Consider the following 16665-nt stretch of genomic DNA (forward strand, 5'->3'; position numbering starts at 1 on the left):
TATATATATACACACACACACACACACACACACACACACACATTCTTTGAGAGTGTTATTTGATTGGACAACAAATACAAATATTCAGCAGCTACTGTGGTAAGAATAGAAAAAACATCTCTTAGGAATGTTTTGGAACAAGGTAGCATGATAGAGAACTTAATCTCTAAGGGTAAAAGATAAAGCCATTATTTGTTTTAATTAGTTGTGGACTAATTTCCATTATTCATATTTATGACAAATGGAAGAGTAAAGGGGTAAATACAAGTGCAGCAAGCCCAAAGCACATCAGTATTTCATTTGGGTTAGCAGCAAGTCATTATTCATCTTGACTATAATTGAACCTTTACCAAAGAGTTGCCAGGACAGAAAAGCAGTTTTAATTCACTTAACTAGTTTGCTAAAGAAAATCTTATCTTCTAAGCATAATGGAAACATCTAATACATTAAACTATAAATGATATATTATGTTTACCTAATTGAAAAGGTAAGACTTAATATTTCCTTAAGATGACCCTCTCTTATAGAAGCTTAAGCTTAATTCTAAATTAACCCTAAGCATTCTTTGAATTTTACCACAGAAGATTTATGTAGTATACAGTGAACAACATTTTTATTACAGTATTTATACTTAAACAAATATCAATTCATATTATCAACTGCCAGCGACTCAGATATAGCCTAGACAATTAATTTATACCTCCTTGAGTGTAGCCATGGCAATTTTTGGTAGTTTTGACCAATATGCGATATGTAGCTATGTGCCCATGAGCAACCAGTGTCATCAGCACCCCCTGCCCCCAAGTCCCTCTGCTGTAGAACAAGGAAATTGAGCTCCATCTCTAAAATCCTTTGCAATTCCCAAATTCTGCATGTCTATATCAATTAACTTGGTTGCCCGAGCTATGAAATTGAGGATTTGTAAAGAATCTTTAGAAAACATGTGAAAAAGAGAATGGTCCTTGCCAGGAAGTTAGCAGTACATTAGGACTAGTTCTCATTCTAGAACTGAAAAATTAGAGTAAAAAAATACAGAGGGAAAATTTTTATTATTTTCTTGGTTCTTGGTTCTTTGAGGCACATTATTTTTACTCTTGGCTAGAATGGCTAGAATGATAAGATGCATAAAGACATCCATTTCACTTGATTCATAATTGCAAGTAAGACAATCAATCTAACCATAACCAAAACCTAAATTAGATTAAACAAGCAAGAGAAAGCATTATAAGGGAAAGTTTTCAGTGGCTTATATAGTTAGTTTGTTCTCCAGGAGATGGAGGGGGTTGGGATGAAAGTATTCTAAGCCCAGAATCCTCTTGCTTTTTTCACAGTTAAACAATGTACTACATAGTTACACAGTGTCCATGGAATTCAGTAGGAGGGCTTAAGAAATTCTTACAAGATAGCACATCGGTTCACCCTTTCTCCTCCTGGCCCCCAAAGTTTACCACAGGAGAGCAAGGGGATCTGAGGTCACTTAACCTCTAAGCCTGGTTCCTTGGCCATAAAATGAAGATAATGCTTTACCTGCATTAAGAATGATTAGGAAGATTAAATGATAAAGGTTTTAAGCTCGATTTCTACCCAGAGGAATCACTTCCTATATCATAATACTATGATTATTGTCACTTATCATTATCTTTATAATTTAAAAAAGAACATATACTATTTCATATTACTACTGCCTCCATTAACTTGATGGAATTTTGTTTTTCTTTACTGAGTCCTTGCTTATATAAGTGTAAATGCAATAGGGACTCTGACTCTAAAAGTAATTTAAGGCCAAACACTTGTAGAATTCAAAGGAGAAGTAAAGCGATAAATATGTTTATGGCCAAAAGTACTTTCTTCTTGATATATTCAATAGTTAAGTTTCCATAAGTGTCCCACTTTTTCATTTCTCTTTGGAGTATAGAAATAGTCTCTTTCTGGAGGAAGAAAATGGATCATATGTTTTCTTCTGAATATTTTATTCCTTAGTTATTAATGTATTACTGGGAAAGTACAACTGTTAATTCATTTAGTGTTTGCTGAGCACCCATGTACACAAGTGCATAATTATTTTTCCCTGTCAGAAAATCTGATATGACAAGACCATGATCATTCAACAGGTGTTTAATAAGCACTACTGTGTACCAGGTCTTATTTCTAAAAGAAGAATTTACAAACCTCAGTGAAAGAGATTTATCCACCCTTAGTTATGAATTGATTTCCAGAATCACTTACTTTATTTAGTTGTATTTGCCAAATAAGTCACTTGCACTCATTGAAGTAAGTGTGTTGCTTATGTAAATAGTATGATCCTTTGTGAGTCAGCAATACTTGTCAGCGGTTAGGGGAAAAAAAAGTACGAAGCATTTTATAAATAATGATCTTAATGCATTTTGCTATTTGTATTATGTCTTGTAACTTACCTTTCAAACCTTTTTCGTTTTGATCTAATTGAGTGGAGAATACCAATTTTAAGGGAAATATTGCTTTTTCAGGAAGTATGTTCAGATGTTTAAATTATTTACAAGGCCTCTGTTAATTTTTATTGAATCATAGTCTATAGAAGCCTTTTGTGTTTGTTTTTTGAGGCATTATCAATACTATTGACACTTCTCCTTGGCATAGTAGTGAGCCAGCAAGACCTGGAGATTCTATTTGATATTTCTTAGCCATTACTGAATAAGAGCCCCATCTAAACTTCACTACCAAAAAGAGAGAATGATGAGGCCTTGTGTTCCATCATCCCTTTTGTTAATCTTGTTTTATCTCTTCACCTTTAATATTGTTTTGTTTCCATTTGTTTTCTGGGAACAAATCCCAGATATATAATTTCACCTGTAAATATTAACTAAGTACTTTGAAAATTATGACTTTCTGATTTGATTAAAAATGTCTTTTACAAATAAGGATTCAAAAAAATTCTATATATTTGATTGTCATGTGTGTCAAGTCATTTTTACTCTAAAATGGTCCCAGATTTTGATTCCATGCTACTGATTTGTTGATTAGTTGTCCTGCAGAATGTTTAACAGTTTAGATGTATCCTCTGTATTTCCTATAAACAGGTAGTAATATTTGATGAGCATCAAGCTCAACCAACTAATGTTCTTCCTTATCTCTGTAGCTGTGTAGGAATAACAAAACTATGTAAAACTGCTTGCTATGTTACAATTAGAGCTCAGCCTTTGGATAGGAATCTGCTGAGCAGGTCCCGTCTCTGTTCAAGAATCCTATAATGATGCTGATAACGCCAAAGTCGCAGATTCTACAAAACAAACGACCTGTAAGACCAGTAGTCTGGAAATTCTTCCCTCCTTACAGCCCCTCCTCCCCCCACCCCCAAAGCTCCCCCTTCCATCCTGAGTCATGAAGCACACGTGAAACCTCAGACAAAGGAATCACGCTCCCCTTGCATGGACACTGCAAGGGTATATAAGCTGTAAGAAATCTAACCAAGGGGAGATCGTGCTTTGGGTTTGTTGAATGCCCTACGCTCTCTCCTGGCATTAAATTCTCCTTCCTCTAACAAAGTTGTCTGAGCGTCTAATTTCCTCCGTTGGGTGTCGCTTCCTGCAACAGATTTCTGGTGCATTGTCTGGGAAGCAAGGAGGAACGGCACCCACATTTAGCGGACTTCAGGTACCCCACTGGGGGGACCCCAACCTGCTCTGTAGAGGCGTCTGCTAAGTGCGCATTGGGAATTACCCCATGTGATGCCTCACAGGATGCAAGGGGAAGCCCCATCTGCCCATCCCTGCAAGGATCAGACAACAGAGGAACAAGAAAGCTAGGACGCGGCAGGGCCACAGTAAGGAAAAACTGGGCACAGGGTAGCTAGCTCAGGTCCTGCCTCCCTGGGGAGCCTGGTCACCTCCCAAGGTCACCCGAGTACTCTACATTTGTTAGGGGAAACCGTGACCTCACAGGTACATAGGGCGGAGGGTGGAGTGTGTTAGGTTAACAAGGGGCAAAAGGAAATCCCGATCCCCCTCCGGAGAGTAAGCAAGCGTCCTCCACAGGTTAAGAGGAGTGACCGCTTACTCTCCACAGGTCAGGATCTTCCCAGGGGGAGAAGACAAAGGTCAGGGCCTTCCAAAGCAGTGGGGAGGCAATGTTTTAGCCTGGTGTGTGAATGAGTGAATGAATGAGCGTCCTGGCCGGTTTGACTCATTCAAGTACAAATTTGTATCTCCACAGCTGGGCACCCTTAAAGGTCTTCTAAAGTCCACAGAGTTCGAGTAGGCTAATCTGCGGCTCCGTGATATATAGCATACAGTCTATAGCAGCATTGGACTAGTGTCCGAGCGTAGGTCATAAAGCTGAGTCCACTATGGCCAAGAATCACCTAAGCTCCTTCAAGACATGGCCAAATGAGCACCTGAGTGGTCTCCTCTGTGGAGGAGGCACCCTCGTTTGTCTTTGCGTCACCAACATAGGGTAGGATATGGGGGAGAGGGGCAATTAATTACTAATTCGGCTTAAGAATTGTCTGTCTCCAAATGGCCCTTTTGACGTAGGGGCCCTCTGTCAGATTATTTTCTTAAAATTTTAAGGTCTATTTTCCCCTCCATTAGGATGCTCCCTAAGGCAAATATGGGGGGAGATTCCTCTAAACCAACTGTCTAAAATTGTATGTTGAAAATTTTTAAGAAAGGCTTCTCGGGATTATGGGGTCAAGTTGACCCTAGGAAAACTACAGGCTCAAATTACCTTTAACACAAGTGGCCAGACTCCTCTATGAAGCCACAAAGCGTGGAGAACGGGAGCCCCTACTCTGGGAATCTACACAACAGAAGGCCTTTGAAAGAAGAGAGAAAAAAAAAAATCAAACAGGCACTCACTAACGCCCCTGTACTAAACCTCCCAGACCCGTGCTGCCATCTCCTGTCCCTCTTCAGCCTTTCCAGGCGGCACCAGCAGCATGCCACAGGGCACATACACAATCCTCGGGGTGGGTGACATGCTTTCAGATTCAGACACAGCTAGGATTGTGTTCCCTGCTATCTTGGGGGTTCAAAGTTCAGTGCTTTTGCCAGGCAGCCCAGGTTCAACTCAAAGTAAGGAAAAAATATTTTTCCTCCTTCCTCACCAGTGGCACAAGCACTTCCCAGCTTGTGCCCTGCAGAGAAAGCAGGCACCTCAGCCCCACAGCCTGGCTGTCAGTGAAATACAGCCACAGCAATTCCTCCCACCGAGGACCCATAGGGGACCCTCTTCCTTCCAAACTAACAATGGGAAGGGATTCAAAAGTTTAGCCTGTAAACGGTCCATTAAACTACAATACTATCCTCCAATTAGATCTTATTTTTTTTTTTTTTTGCAAGAAGCTGGAAAATAGGAAGAAGTTCCCTACATACAAGCTTCTATGCTCCTTTACCAAGACGCAGACTTATTAGATGGCCCAGTGATAAAAGCACCTTCCCGGAGATCTCAGAATCATCAGTTTTCTCCTCTTCCTTCACCCTCAAGCTCTGATGGGGTCCAAGTTCTCTAGGGACCCCCTTCTCCCTGAAGAAACTAGATATGCACCCCCAGGGAAGTTACAAATACTGATGATAGGAAAATATAAGTATGTGCATGACCTCTGATCTATGTTCGTCTGCGTTATAAGTAATATAGTGGTTAAATTAAGAATTCTAATTATAATAGAAAGGAAAATGCATGTTTTTGGTAACAAAAGGTATGAAGTATAGAAATTTATTTTGAAGGAAATTAAAGGAAAGATATTTGTCTTAAAGTTGGTTATTTTCGAATGAGGAAAGAAGTAGAAGGTTTATAAAGAGAAATCCTGAGAGGAAATTTTATGTGATTAAGCTAAACAAGATTGGAAATTTAAATGGCAAAAGTAAACTCATACAAAATTAAAGTTGTGTTTTAATATTTCTTAGACTACTAGTCTGCTACTGATGTTATAGAAAAGTTTTCTGAGTAGAAAACAAGGATTCCGTGCTTAATCAAAATAATTTCTGTGTTTTATGTTGCTTCAACCAGTTTTCTGAGGCTTTTAGAGAATATACTAACATTAGCCAAAAGTCTGAGGGCCAGACACTCCTAGCTATACATTTCATAACTCGGTCTGTGCCTAATATTCAAAGGAAGCTCCAAAAGTTGGGGCTTAGACCCCAACCCCTCAGGCTACCTTGGTGCCAAAGGTCTTTAAGGTGTCCAATAACTAGGACTGGGCAGAGAAGGAAGCAATGTGCAAAATAGGTGCAAATTTTAGCTGCCATAATACAAGGACCATCTCGAGGTGACCCTAGGCAATAGAAACCTTGCAGGCCTGGAGGGCCTCGATCTTGGTTGGCCATGAGTGGCATTGTTGGGACTGAGGCATAATCAATGTGCAAACTGCAGAAGGATGGGCACTAAAAGAGCGGATGTTCATCTAGCCCTGGGGAGCCGGGGAGGGGTGGACCTCATAAGCCCTCGCCCCACATAGCAAACCTCTCATGAAGGGGCTGCTCTCTCCTCCAACAATGGAGGCTCAAGCGCTTGCAAACTCCAGTCCTAGAAAAATCCACCATGATCAAAACAGTGGAACCTCAAGTCACCCTTGACATGACAAGAGGGAAAAACTGAATTTTTACTAGATACTAGAGCTATCTACTCTGTCCTGACCCATCCCATGGGCCTCTCTCCAATGCTAATTGCACAGTGACAGGAAGACATAGTCAGCCCTCAGGGCAAACAGAAAGGGCCCTACTAAGTTTTGTTAAGTTCCCAACTGCTGTCAAAGTACAAGGAATCAACAACTAGGTACATTTGTCTTGAATTAACCAAGTTTCTTATGAGTCCTCACAGTTTCCTCCAGAAAATAAACCGGAAAGTAAAGCCTATTCCTATGAACCCGTGGAAGATCTACACTCTTGTTCTGGAAACTAGATAAGTCCACATGTCCCAAGGAATCAGGGAACTTTTGTGTACCTTGAATTAACAAACTGCCATGAAAAAGTAACTTCATTGACAATTCCCTCTACTATTAACTTTGACTTGTCTCTTCTATCTTTTTGCTAAGTTTATATCTTCTAGGTTATAAGACTTCCTACCACTTCTACATGCTGGAATGACCTCACGTTGTCTGCCTCTGGGGCCCTTAGAATAGGCTTTCAGAGATTTTTTTTCCCAATAGGCAGAGACTACAGCCCTACCTCAGCTTTGAAGAAGTTACAGAAGACAGACCTTCCTCCCTCAACATCCCCTTAAGATTAAGGGAATAGAATCTCTGAAAGGAAATAGTGTAGGGAAGGGGCAGGAAAATTGAGGTGTTAGTCTAGCCACATTCGGAGACTACAGTGTGCTAATCGGTCCTGCAGCCAGGCCAGGAGGACACCTGCAGAACAAAGGAAGGTTGGCTAAAGGAATAGCTCGCTCCCTAAATATCACTTTCTGTTTATATGTGGGGGCGTGTGTGAGAGAGAGGGACTCTAATAGAGGATAAGTAGCTGTGGGAAGCTACAGAACTAGTTCCCACCAAGACAATGCCAAATATAATGGTCCCACACACCTCTGATGATAGTCAATAGATTTTAAAACATACTATTATAGGACAATACTGCCTGGCTAGAGGTAAAGGAAATCTCAGAGTCAGTCGGACACTTAATTTGCCTAGGCCAACGATATTATAATACCACCTCCAAATGAAGTGTATAGTAGGAAAATAGGACAGAGAAAAATCCATTGGCCAGATTCCCAGAGCTAACTAGAGCCTGACAGGACCCAGGCAGGGTCCAAAACTAAATAGCCCCATTTGGGCTTTACTAGATGTATAGAAAATTCAATCTCACTAACTGTTACCTACAGATAGATGACCAGAGCCAAACAGTTGAGGAACTTGTCAAGAAGATGGCACATGCCTGTGCAAGTAATGGCACAAATAGAACCTCAATAGCCTTTTAGAGGGATAATTTTCAGCCTTTGGTAGATTTAAAACCTTAAAAGGAGCAGTTTTACTACTCGTAGGAATCTACCTGATAGGGCCATGTCTGCTGCCCCTGCTAATAAGAAGCTTAAAAGACGGCAGAAGCCGTAGAGCAGCAGCGAGCTGCAGCCCACACGTACTTTACTCACCACTATCAGGAGATCCCCTGAGATAGTTTAGATAAAATGTGAGACTCCAACATAAAAATAGAATGTTGGGGAATGAGAGAGGAGAGGAGGCATCTGAAAAAATGCAAAGGAAAGGGCCTGCAGAAGTAACGACTGAGCCAGTTAAAACTGCTCTCGCCCCCCATGCTGCCCAGTGCTCTCCAGCTAACATGTTTTCCCATAGCTACCTCTCCCACCTCATGGGCTCTCCAGCTCACATCTGTTAATTGATGGCTTGCCAACCAACTAATATTCTTCCTTATCTCTGCAGCTGTGTGGGAATAACAAGACTGTGTAAAACTGCTTGCTATGTTACAATTAGAGCTCAGCCTTTGGATAGGAATCCGCTGAGCGGGTCCCGTCTCTGTTCAAGAATCCTATAATGATGCTGATAATGCCAAGGTCGTGGATGCTACAAAACAAATGACCTGTAGGACCAGTAGTCTGGAAATTCCTCCCTCCTTAGAGCACGCCCGCCCGCCGAAAGCTCCCCCTCCCATCCTGAGTCATGAAGCACACGTGAAACCTCAGACAAAGGAATCACGCGCCCCTTGCATGGACACTGCAAGGGTACATAAGCTGTAAGAAATCGAACCAAGGGGAGATCGTGCTTTGGGTCTGTTGAATGCCCCACGCTCTCTGCTGGCATTAAATTCTCCTTCCTCTAACAAAGTTGTCTGAGCGTCTGAATTCTTCCGTTGGGTGTCACTTCCTACAACGGGTCTCTTCAGTGAAGGGGGCACATTCCAAAGAAAATGTTTTCAGTGCTTAAAAGAGAGGATTGGTATAAAAGTTGATGGATAATGAATAAACATAAATTTCTAATGGATAAAAATAAATTGCTCAAATTTTTATTTCATAAGATTTTGGTTTTTTTTGTTTGCTCATAGGAAGAAATCTTTCCTGTTTTCTGCTCTGTATGCTGCCTTTATCTTTGGCGGTCGGCACCTCATGAACAAACGGGCGAAGTTTGAACTGCGGAAGCCATTAGTGCTCTGGTCCCTGACTCTCGCAGTCTTTAGGTATGTTTTTTTTTCATTTTCCTACTATAATCTATCCATTTCATCAGACTTGGTTGAAAGAAAACAACAATTGAGCATTTTATCTAACATCTCATATTTTTGATTATTGAATAGATTAACGACATAAAGCCATATCCAGAGAGAAAGCTTTTGCTGTGAAGTTGTCATACTATGTTCAGTTTGTGAAACAGTATGTCAGTTCTCTTATCTTTGTTGCGTAAATGTAGGTAGAGGGATAAGTGAAAAGTCACACCAGTAAACTGTTGAAGGCTGTGATAGAGTGTAGTGTTTGAACGTGATGGGCATGCTGTCACTAATACTTAATCAAAAAATGGCACTCAGACATATGACCAGACACTGGATGTCTATGTCAGTATCATTAGGCCAGAGAATGCTTTTCTTCTGCGACCCCAAAAGCACCCTCTAGCCCATAACTGACTGGCAGGCATATGTTAATGCAGCCACTTCTTACTTTGTATCTGATAGTATTCATCATAGCAGCTGACAGGACAAGCCTGGTCTCTCCAGGGACATCTGCCAGCCAACATCCAGACTCAGTTCTAGAAGCCTGAAGGAGCATTGTAATTTTTGGTGATTTAGACAATCATAAGACTAATTAGAACGTAGCTGATATACAAACAGGTACCAGAATTTGCCTATAGCACTGACAAAGGTACCTGTTCTATTGGTGGTTTGCTTGTCAATGACAGCAAGTTTATCACTAGGCTGGAGGGTGGGGAAACAGGGAGCAGATGCAGACAATGCAGACATGCTACAAAATAAAAAACTTCATTTTAATATTTATGAGTATTAATTTTTATTTTTTTAATATTGCATATTAACTGTTCTACTGCTAAGCAGAAATAGATGATATCATCCAAAGCCTCATTAGTCACTTAAGTCTTAATAAAAATGATCAGGAAGAGAGTTTTCACAACCTCCAGTGATCTGTACATTTCCATTATGTTGGTTCTCTGCATCTGACCACTCATGTGCTTGTTTCTATGGATTATGCTCCATTTTATTGCATTTTATAAGGCACTGCATTTGAAGTTCTCATGATTTGGATCTATGACTAGAGTCTTCTCCAGTTCAGTCTGTGTCAGGCAGGGCATGATTCTCTGATACAAATAGTATTTTGTTATTTACATTTAAGGTTCACAGAGTATGCCTCACTAAAAAGATTTTGATATTTGAGAGAAAAAAAAATTATCTTAATCCTAATGATGCCTTTTAGCATTTTACAGTTTACAACACCCCCTGAGCCTTTATCTTTTGTTTTTCTAAAACATTAACATATATAAGCAGAGGAAAGAGTATAAAGACCTCCCTCCATGCACTCTTACTTAAATAATTATCAACACTGTTCATCTTCTTTTCTCTATATCTCTACCAACTTCCCCTTTTTCCCCAAATTATTTGGAAATAATACAACCTGAAGTATTTCTGAATGAAATGATACCATTTCTATAAGTACTCATTCTAAAAAACTGACCATAGTATCATTATTTCACCTAAATTAGTAATAATTTTTATTCTTAAGTGTTCGAATTTCTCCAATTGTCTCATAAATTATTTTTTTTACAATTTACTTTTAAGAATCAAAAATGTGTAGATCAAAGTAAGATCCACACATTTCCATTGTGGTTGATTTCTTTTAATTTAGAGGTTTCCACCTTCCTCTCCCCAGAGCCCTCCCCTGCCACCCCTCCCCCCGCCTAATCCATCTTTTAAACAAACCAGATGGTATGCCCCTTAGAGTTTCTCCCAGACTGGATTTTGCTGATTGCGTTCAGTCCCCTGTGTTCCTTATTAGTTAGTAGTTAGATCTAAAATTTGATTATATTCAGGTTTAACATTCGACGACTTTCTTATAGGTAGAAACTTGCCTTTATCAACTCTTCAGTTATCCTGAAGTATATATAGTTATTACAGCGAACAGAGGATAAATGCTTGATTCTTTGGTCATATTTAGCCTTTTCGAAAAAGTGATTTGATTACCTAGTGTATAAATAATAATGCTTTTTTTTCTTAAGTATCATTATGAACTCATGATTCAGATTTTATGTGTCGATGATTTTGAGATGAATTTGATTTCCATATATTTTAGTCAATTGCTGTGATTCTTTTGGACGTTAAATTATCTCATCTTTGGACATCAAGTGGGAGTTTCTTGAGGTTTATTCCTGAATCTTTTTCGCAAGCACTGAGTAGTGCTCATAGCTTGTGTTTTTTTGGAGGGGAAGCGGACAAGGTGTTCTAAGCAAGGTATATTATATATTCCTTTTCCAGTATTGGAATTAGCCATTTCTCTAAAGAGACCTAGTTCCTTTGGGGGAGGGGAGATAGTATTTAGAAACCATTATGTGAGTACTAGATAGGGGTTGTTGTTAGTATTTAGTTCTTATTCCTTGGACTTTCAGAGGCCAGAAATAGGAAATCATTTATTTTTTAAAGAAATGTATCCAGAGATGGTACTGATGTATTCAATGCATATTTATGATTAGAGAGTTTTTACTTAATTAACTTCTTATTTCTCCTTCCTCCCATGCCCAAATCTAAGTTGCCCAGGTCGTCCAGTAATTACTCATTTACTTTATCCGACAGTGCATATGCAATGGCCATTAACAATACTTGATCTTTTTTAGATCGTTCATCTTGTTTCTTCTTCCATTTCCTTAATTCTGTTACTTCAAAGCCATATTTCGTATAAAATTTTAGAAAGCAGAGCTATGTAGAGGAGTCTGAGCATGGACAGTCCAGGGTCTTGTAAAAATTGATCATAATATTCTACTCAGGAATTTGGAAGGCATCGATAATGGAATTCTATTGTATTAACTGAGCAAGGTTCCATGTTAGGAATGGTACATTGAAGTTCTTGTGTGCTTACAGAATTCTGGTCAACAGTACATTGAGTGAAAAAGGCTAAATACAGTATGATATTTTTTAGATAATATTTTCAAAAATTTTACTTTTAGACATAAATGTTTATTAATACATTCAAATATTTGTAAAAGTATCATAAAAGATACTAGAAGAAAATATACTCAGTTCTTACATCTGTGGAAAGGCAGAGGAGACATGCATTAATTCAATGCCTGCTACGTATTAGAAAATAAAACAAAAAAATTCGATGCTTGTAGAGCTTGATTCTCATGGACTGGCAGGTTAGCAATAAAAAGGATTTAAATTTTTTCTGTGATGTTCTTATCTTCTAATTTAAAACAAATGAAGCAAATATGATAATGTTGACAAATCTCAATTCTGGATATGGGGTGTTTATTATTCATTGTGTTTTTCTGCATATTTTCTAAAACAGACACACATACATACATGATCTCATACACAATTCTAGAGAATCTCAGTGACAGTCACTATTTTTATTTTGGAATCCAAATATCTTTTGAATGAAGTTGATATAAAGAATCAAAAATAAGCTCTTCTCACAAACAGATGCTTTGGTGAATATTAATAAGAATTTCCCTATTTCAGTCACACACTCTAACTTTGTTATTACAAGGCTATGTTTTTGCAGAAAATTTTGAATGGCTCTTACCTTTCTATAATTCACAAGTTTTCAAATCCATCTGTAAATAGTGTCTACTATAGAAGTTTAGAAATTCCTTGCTCAGGAGACATTCTTATATTAGATGGTCTGCATCTACTCTACTTCCCCTCTCTCTGCCACTACAGGATATCATTGATTTGGAAAAAGAAAGGATACCAAACTTTTCATTAGAGGAATTAGAAATGGGAAGAGTGGAAGAACTGTAAGATTTTTTTTTTTTTTGAAAAAAATCACTGAAGGGGTGATTTTCAGTGATTTTTTCCTGTATTAGAATAATTTTTTCCTGTATTAGAAGAATAATTTCCCCAACTTGTCAAACCTGCCCATTAGCTTTTTATAGTAGCCAGAGACCCCACTATGACTAAATTCTACATTTCACACACTGTGTTTACTTACGAACTTTGACAACTGAGATGGAGATTAATTTGGATATGCAGAGTACTTAAGCAAAAATTAAAATCCTATCTTCTAGTTCAGAAAATGGTAGGGTTTTTTATATAGTTTAGCAAGAATTACCTGTAGCATATTTTTCTTCTTTCTCTTTACCTTTGAATGTTGACTGAATATGATAGCAATCTTCATACAGGCCATATACAATTTAATGTTTTGAAAGGGGTCATAGTTTTTATAGAGTAGATAGAATATCATCAACTAAGTTTTTGCCAATCCCGCAAAGGATTCATTTCATTTGAGAATAATTTCTATTTGTTTGTTTGTTTGTTTGTTTGTTTTTTCATTTTTGACAGTTTCTCCCCATTACCTGCACTTAGTCCCCCCTTTCAGATCCAAACCATTAGCTTCTGATGTCAATTAGTCTTTATGAATATGACTGGGATGATGACACAGCTCCCTACTTCCAACCTACATCCCACCCAACGTAAGGACAAGCATTTCCTTATTTGATTGAGATAATTCCATGTATCATTTGGCCCTAAATGTTTGAATATTTCCTAGGGTAAATACTGAAATATTCTGATGATTTGAATTAGTAAATCCTTTAGATGAGATTGTTCCTCATGGCAGACAACATCAAACACTTCGAAGGGCCTGTGGTCCATTCTTGTCAGACTCTGTCGAGTCATTAAATCATGTTGCTATGACATTTCAGCTGTGTAACTACAGTTGATTTGTAAAGGAACTTTCTGTGTATTTATTTAAGAACTCCAAAATCCTTCTAGATTGAGTACAGATGTGTGTGCTTCTGATTTAAATAGCTTTTACCTAGGATCTTTCTGGCAGTGGTTTCTTCTCATTGGCAGCATAAGGAGTTCCAAGGAGCCCTCTTCTAGGTCTCTGACTCAGAACAGGTCAAAGCAGGCTGACTAGTCAGTGCATATTAGAATAAGATAATTACTTTGTGCTGCATATTTATAGATGCCAGTATCACACTTGCTTCAAATTTACTTACCCCTGTTTCCTGGTGATTCGCTCTGGCTTCAATTGTTTTATGTCTTGTTTGCACAAAACCAGATGTTCTGCTTCTATACGTTGCAGTTTGACTTTTCGCCTCATTATTAATCAGCAGTTTTTCCCTTTGAAACTCATTTTTATTTCCTGGCCATATTTTTGTCATTATATTTTATCATCATCTTAAGTATAAAATACATTCAAGATTAATACAAATTACTCTTTTTCTTTCTTTAATGGGATTTCCATGAACAAGGTGTTTGAGTAGAGCACAGGAGATATTCAGAAAGTATGTATAACAGGTAGAGCAGCAGATGAATGGTATTTAATCAAATCTACTCATGATTTTATACATACATATCAATATTTAATATTGGAAAAATTATTGGCATTTGCCTTATTATTTTTAAGGAAACAACTATATAATAAAATCAACTGAAACTGTTCAAACGAGAAAGATCTGACATTTAAAAAACCCATATTGAAGGATTAAGCACATCATTGGCCTGTAAAATGATGAAACATTGAAAATGACAAATGTCAGAACAACTTAATCGATTTATACTCAAGCACCTCCTATCTAGTATTTTGTTCTACATTTGCCAAAAGTTGTCCATCTTCGTCCACAGAGAACGACATTATAGACAATTCCAGTGGTACTAATGATATAAAAGAAATGGATAAACTATAAACGTCCTAGAAGAAAAGCTCCTATTTTATTGATTCTAAATTTTACATTTTCAGATGTATCACCAAAATGGAAATAGTAACAAAGCAAAAGATACCTCTAGATACCTCTCGAAAACATAGTGCTGAGAAGTAAAAAAGCAAGCTGGGAGTGTGATGCCATGAATGAAAAGTTTAATAACCCATAAATTAACACTACATTTTATTTATTAGCATATGTAGTAAAAACATAAAAATAATGTTTGAAAAGTGTGGACTATTGATTATCATGGTTTCTGGGGAGGCAGAAAGAGTAATGGGACCAGAGAGGGTCCAAAGGAGGCTTCTACTCCTTTTGTAATATTTTATGTCATTATGAAAAAGTTAAGCAAGAAAAAGATAACTCTGATGCAAAAGATGGATAGCAATTTTTTAAAGTTGAAAACAAACGATGAAAAAAATTAATTTTTCAAAAGAAAAGCTAACAGTCATTTTATACGATTCTGGTGAAATGCTGTTTTACATTAAATAGAACAAGTTTATATCAAAACACAAACTCTGTGCCCTGTGGATCCTTTCTCTCTCACACACACACACACACACACACACACACACACACACACACACACAACTTCCTCTCTCTCTCTCTCTTTCTAATAGCAGATCTATAGTTAGAATTAATATGGGGTTTTTTTGTTTTTTGTTTTTCTGACGATGACCGAGTTAAGTGTGTGCTTGAAAGGTTAATTTGGGGAACTTTCTTTTTTATCTGTTTGTTGTTCATCTTGAGGAGGTTTGTCGTTAGTGTTTCTGACTTGTACACAGACATACAGTCTGGTGGGTATAGACAAACGGAGGTCTGATGTTGTTCATTTAAACATTTGTTAATCATCCCATTTTATAAAAATGTTTCATTTTTATGCCTAGTTTACTTGAAAAGATAAAACATGATCTTATCTATATTAGTTCTTTGTGCCTTCCTTCCTCTTTGGTTTTTGTGTCATTTTATTAAAGAACCTTAGAAATCATTTAACATTTTGATTTTGATGCCATATTTCTAAATTACAGCTTCTGTCTAGTTTAAATGAAACTAATGGACATATAGAAAATTCTTCCTTTCTGAAGGCAGGGTATATAAATGTTCTCTTTGCAGAATCAAAGAGATTTTTCTAAAACATAAATTGCTGGAACATTTGCTTATTAATACATAAAACACAACAACCTAAGAAATAACTAAGTATAACACAACAACCAAGTGACATGGTTGTTTAAAAGGTCAGGTCACAGAATGACAGCAAAACACTTTTTTTCTTCCTTTGCACCAAGAGAAATGTAGAGCATCTACACTGAATAAAAAACTCAGTAAACTATGAAGGCAAAAAGCCTATTAAACAATAAAGGCAAAAAATTCACTTCCATAAGAAAAATAACCCCTACACGTATTTGTACTTCAAGAATTGGCTTACTTCCTTGATGACAAACACCATGCTGATATTTTCATAAATGAAGATGACAATGTCTAGTCTGAAAGACAGTGGAGTTGTTTAGCATTTTGAGTTGTATTTGAATCTCTCTTTTTTTTTTTTTGAGAGCTGCAACGACACCCTCCACAATTCTGCTCCCTTTGAATATCACCTTTGTTATTCTGTTCAGCTATGCACGCAACAAAGGAATTACCTAACAAATCACAGCTACAGTATAAAAAAAACTCTTTCTCTGCCTGCCCCTTCCCAGCACATGTGTACACAACACACCGTAACCACCCTTTATGCACTCTCTCAGCTTCTGGAAACGTATTCTATCCCCCTGTTTTCAGATGCAACTCAAGTAAAATTCTGCTTCAGCTGGAACCTTACATCTGATGCCAACCCAGAGTATTTCTGATTCTCCCCTCCACACTTTGTTAGCCATGCCAGGAGCATCAAT

General features: G+C 37.8%; 1 protein-coding gene across 4 annotated transcripts in view; it reads left to right on the forward strand.

Moving 5' to 3' along the window:
• The window catches only part of ELOVL6 (ELOVL fatty acid elongase 6), a 113964-nt gene that overhangs the window by 67419 nt on the left and 29880 nt on the right, over positions 1-16665 (forward strand). For all 4 annotated transcript variants that reach the window (XM_011361436.2, XM_023531355.1, XM_011361435.2 and 1 more), the window contains exon 3: positions 8967-9098. In XM_011361436.2, the coding sequence (XP_011359738.1) occupies positions 8967-9098 (132 nt within the window). The remainder of the gene's footprint in view (positions 1-8966; positions 9099-16665) is intronic.

This window comes from Pteropus vampyrus, unplaced genomic scaffold (genome assembly GCF_000151845.1).
Source record: "Pteropus vampyrus isolate Shadow unplaced genomic scaffold, Pvam_2.0 Scaffold67, whole genome shotgun sequence".
NCBI classification, from domain to species: domain Eukaryota; kingdom Metazoa; phylum Chordata; class Mammalia; order Chiroptera; family Pteropodidae; genus Pteropus; species Pteropus vampyrus.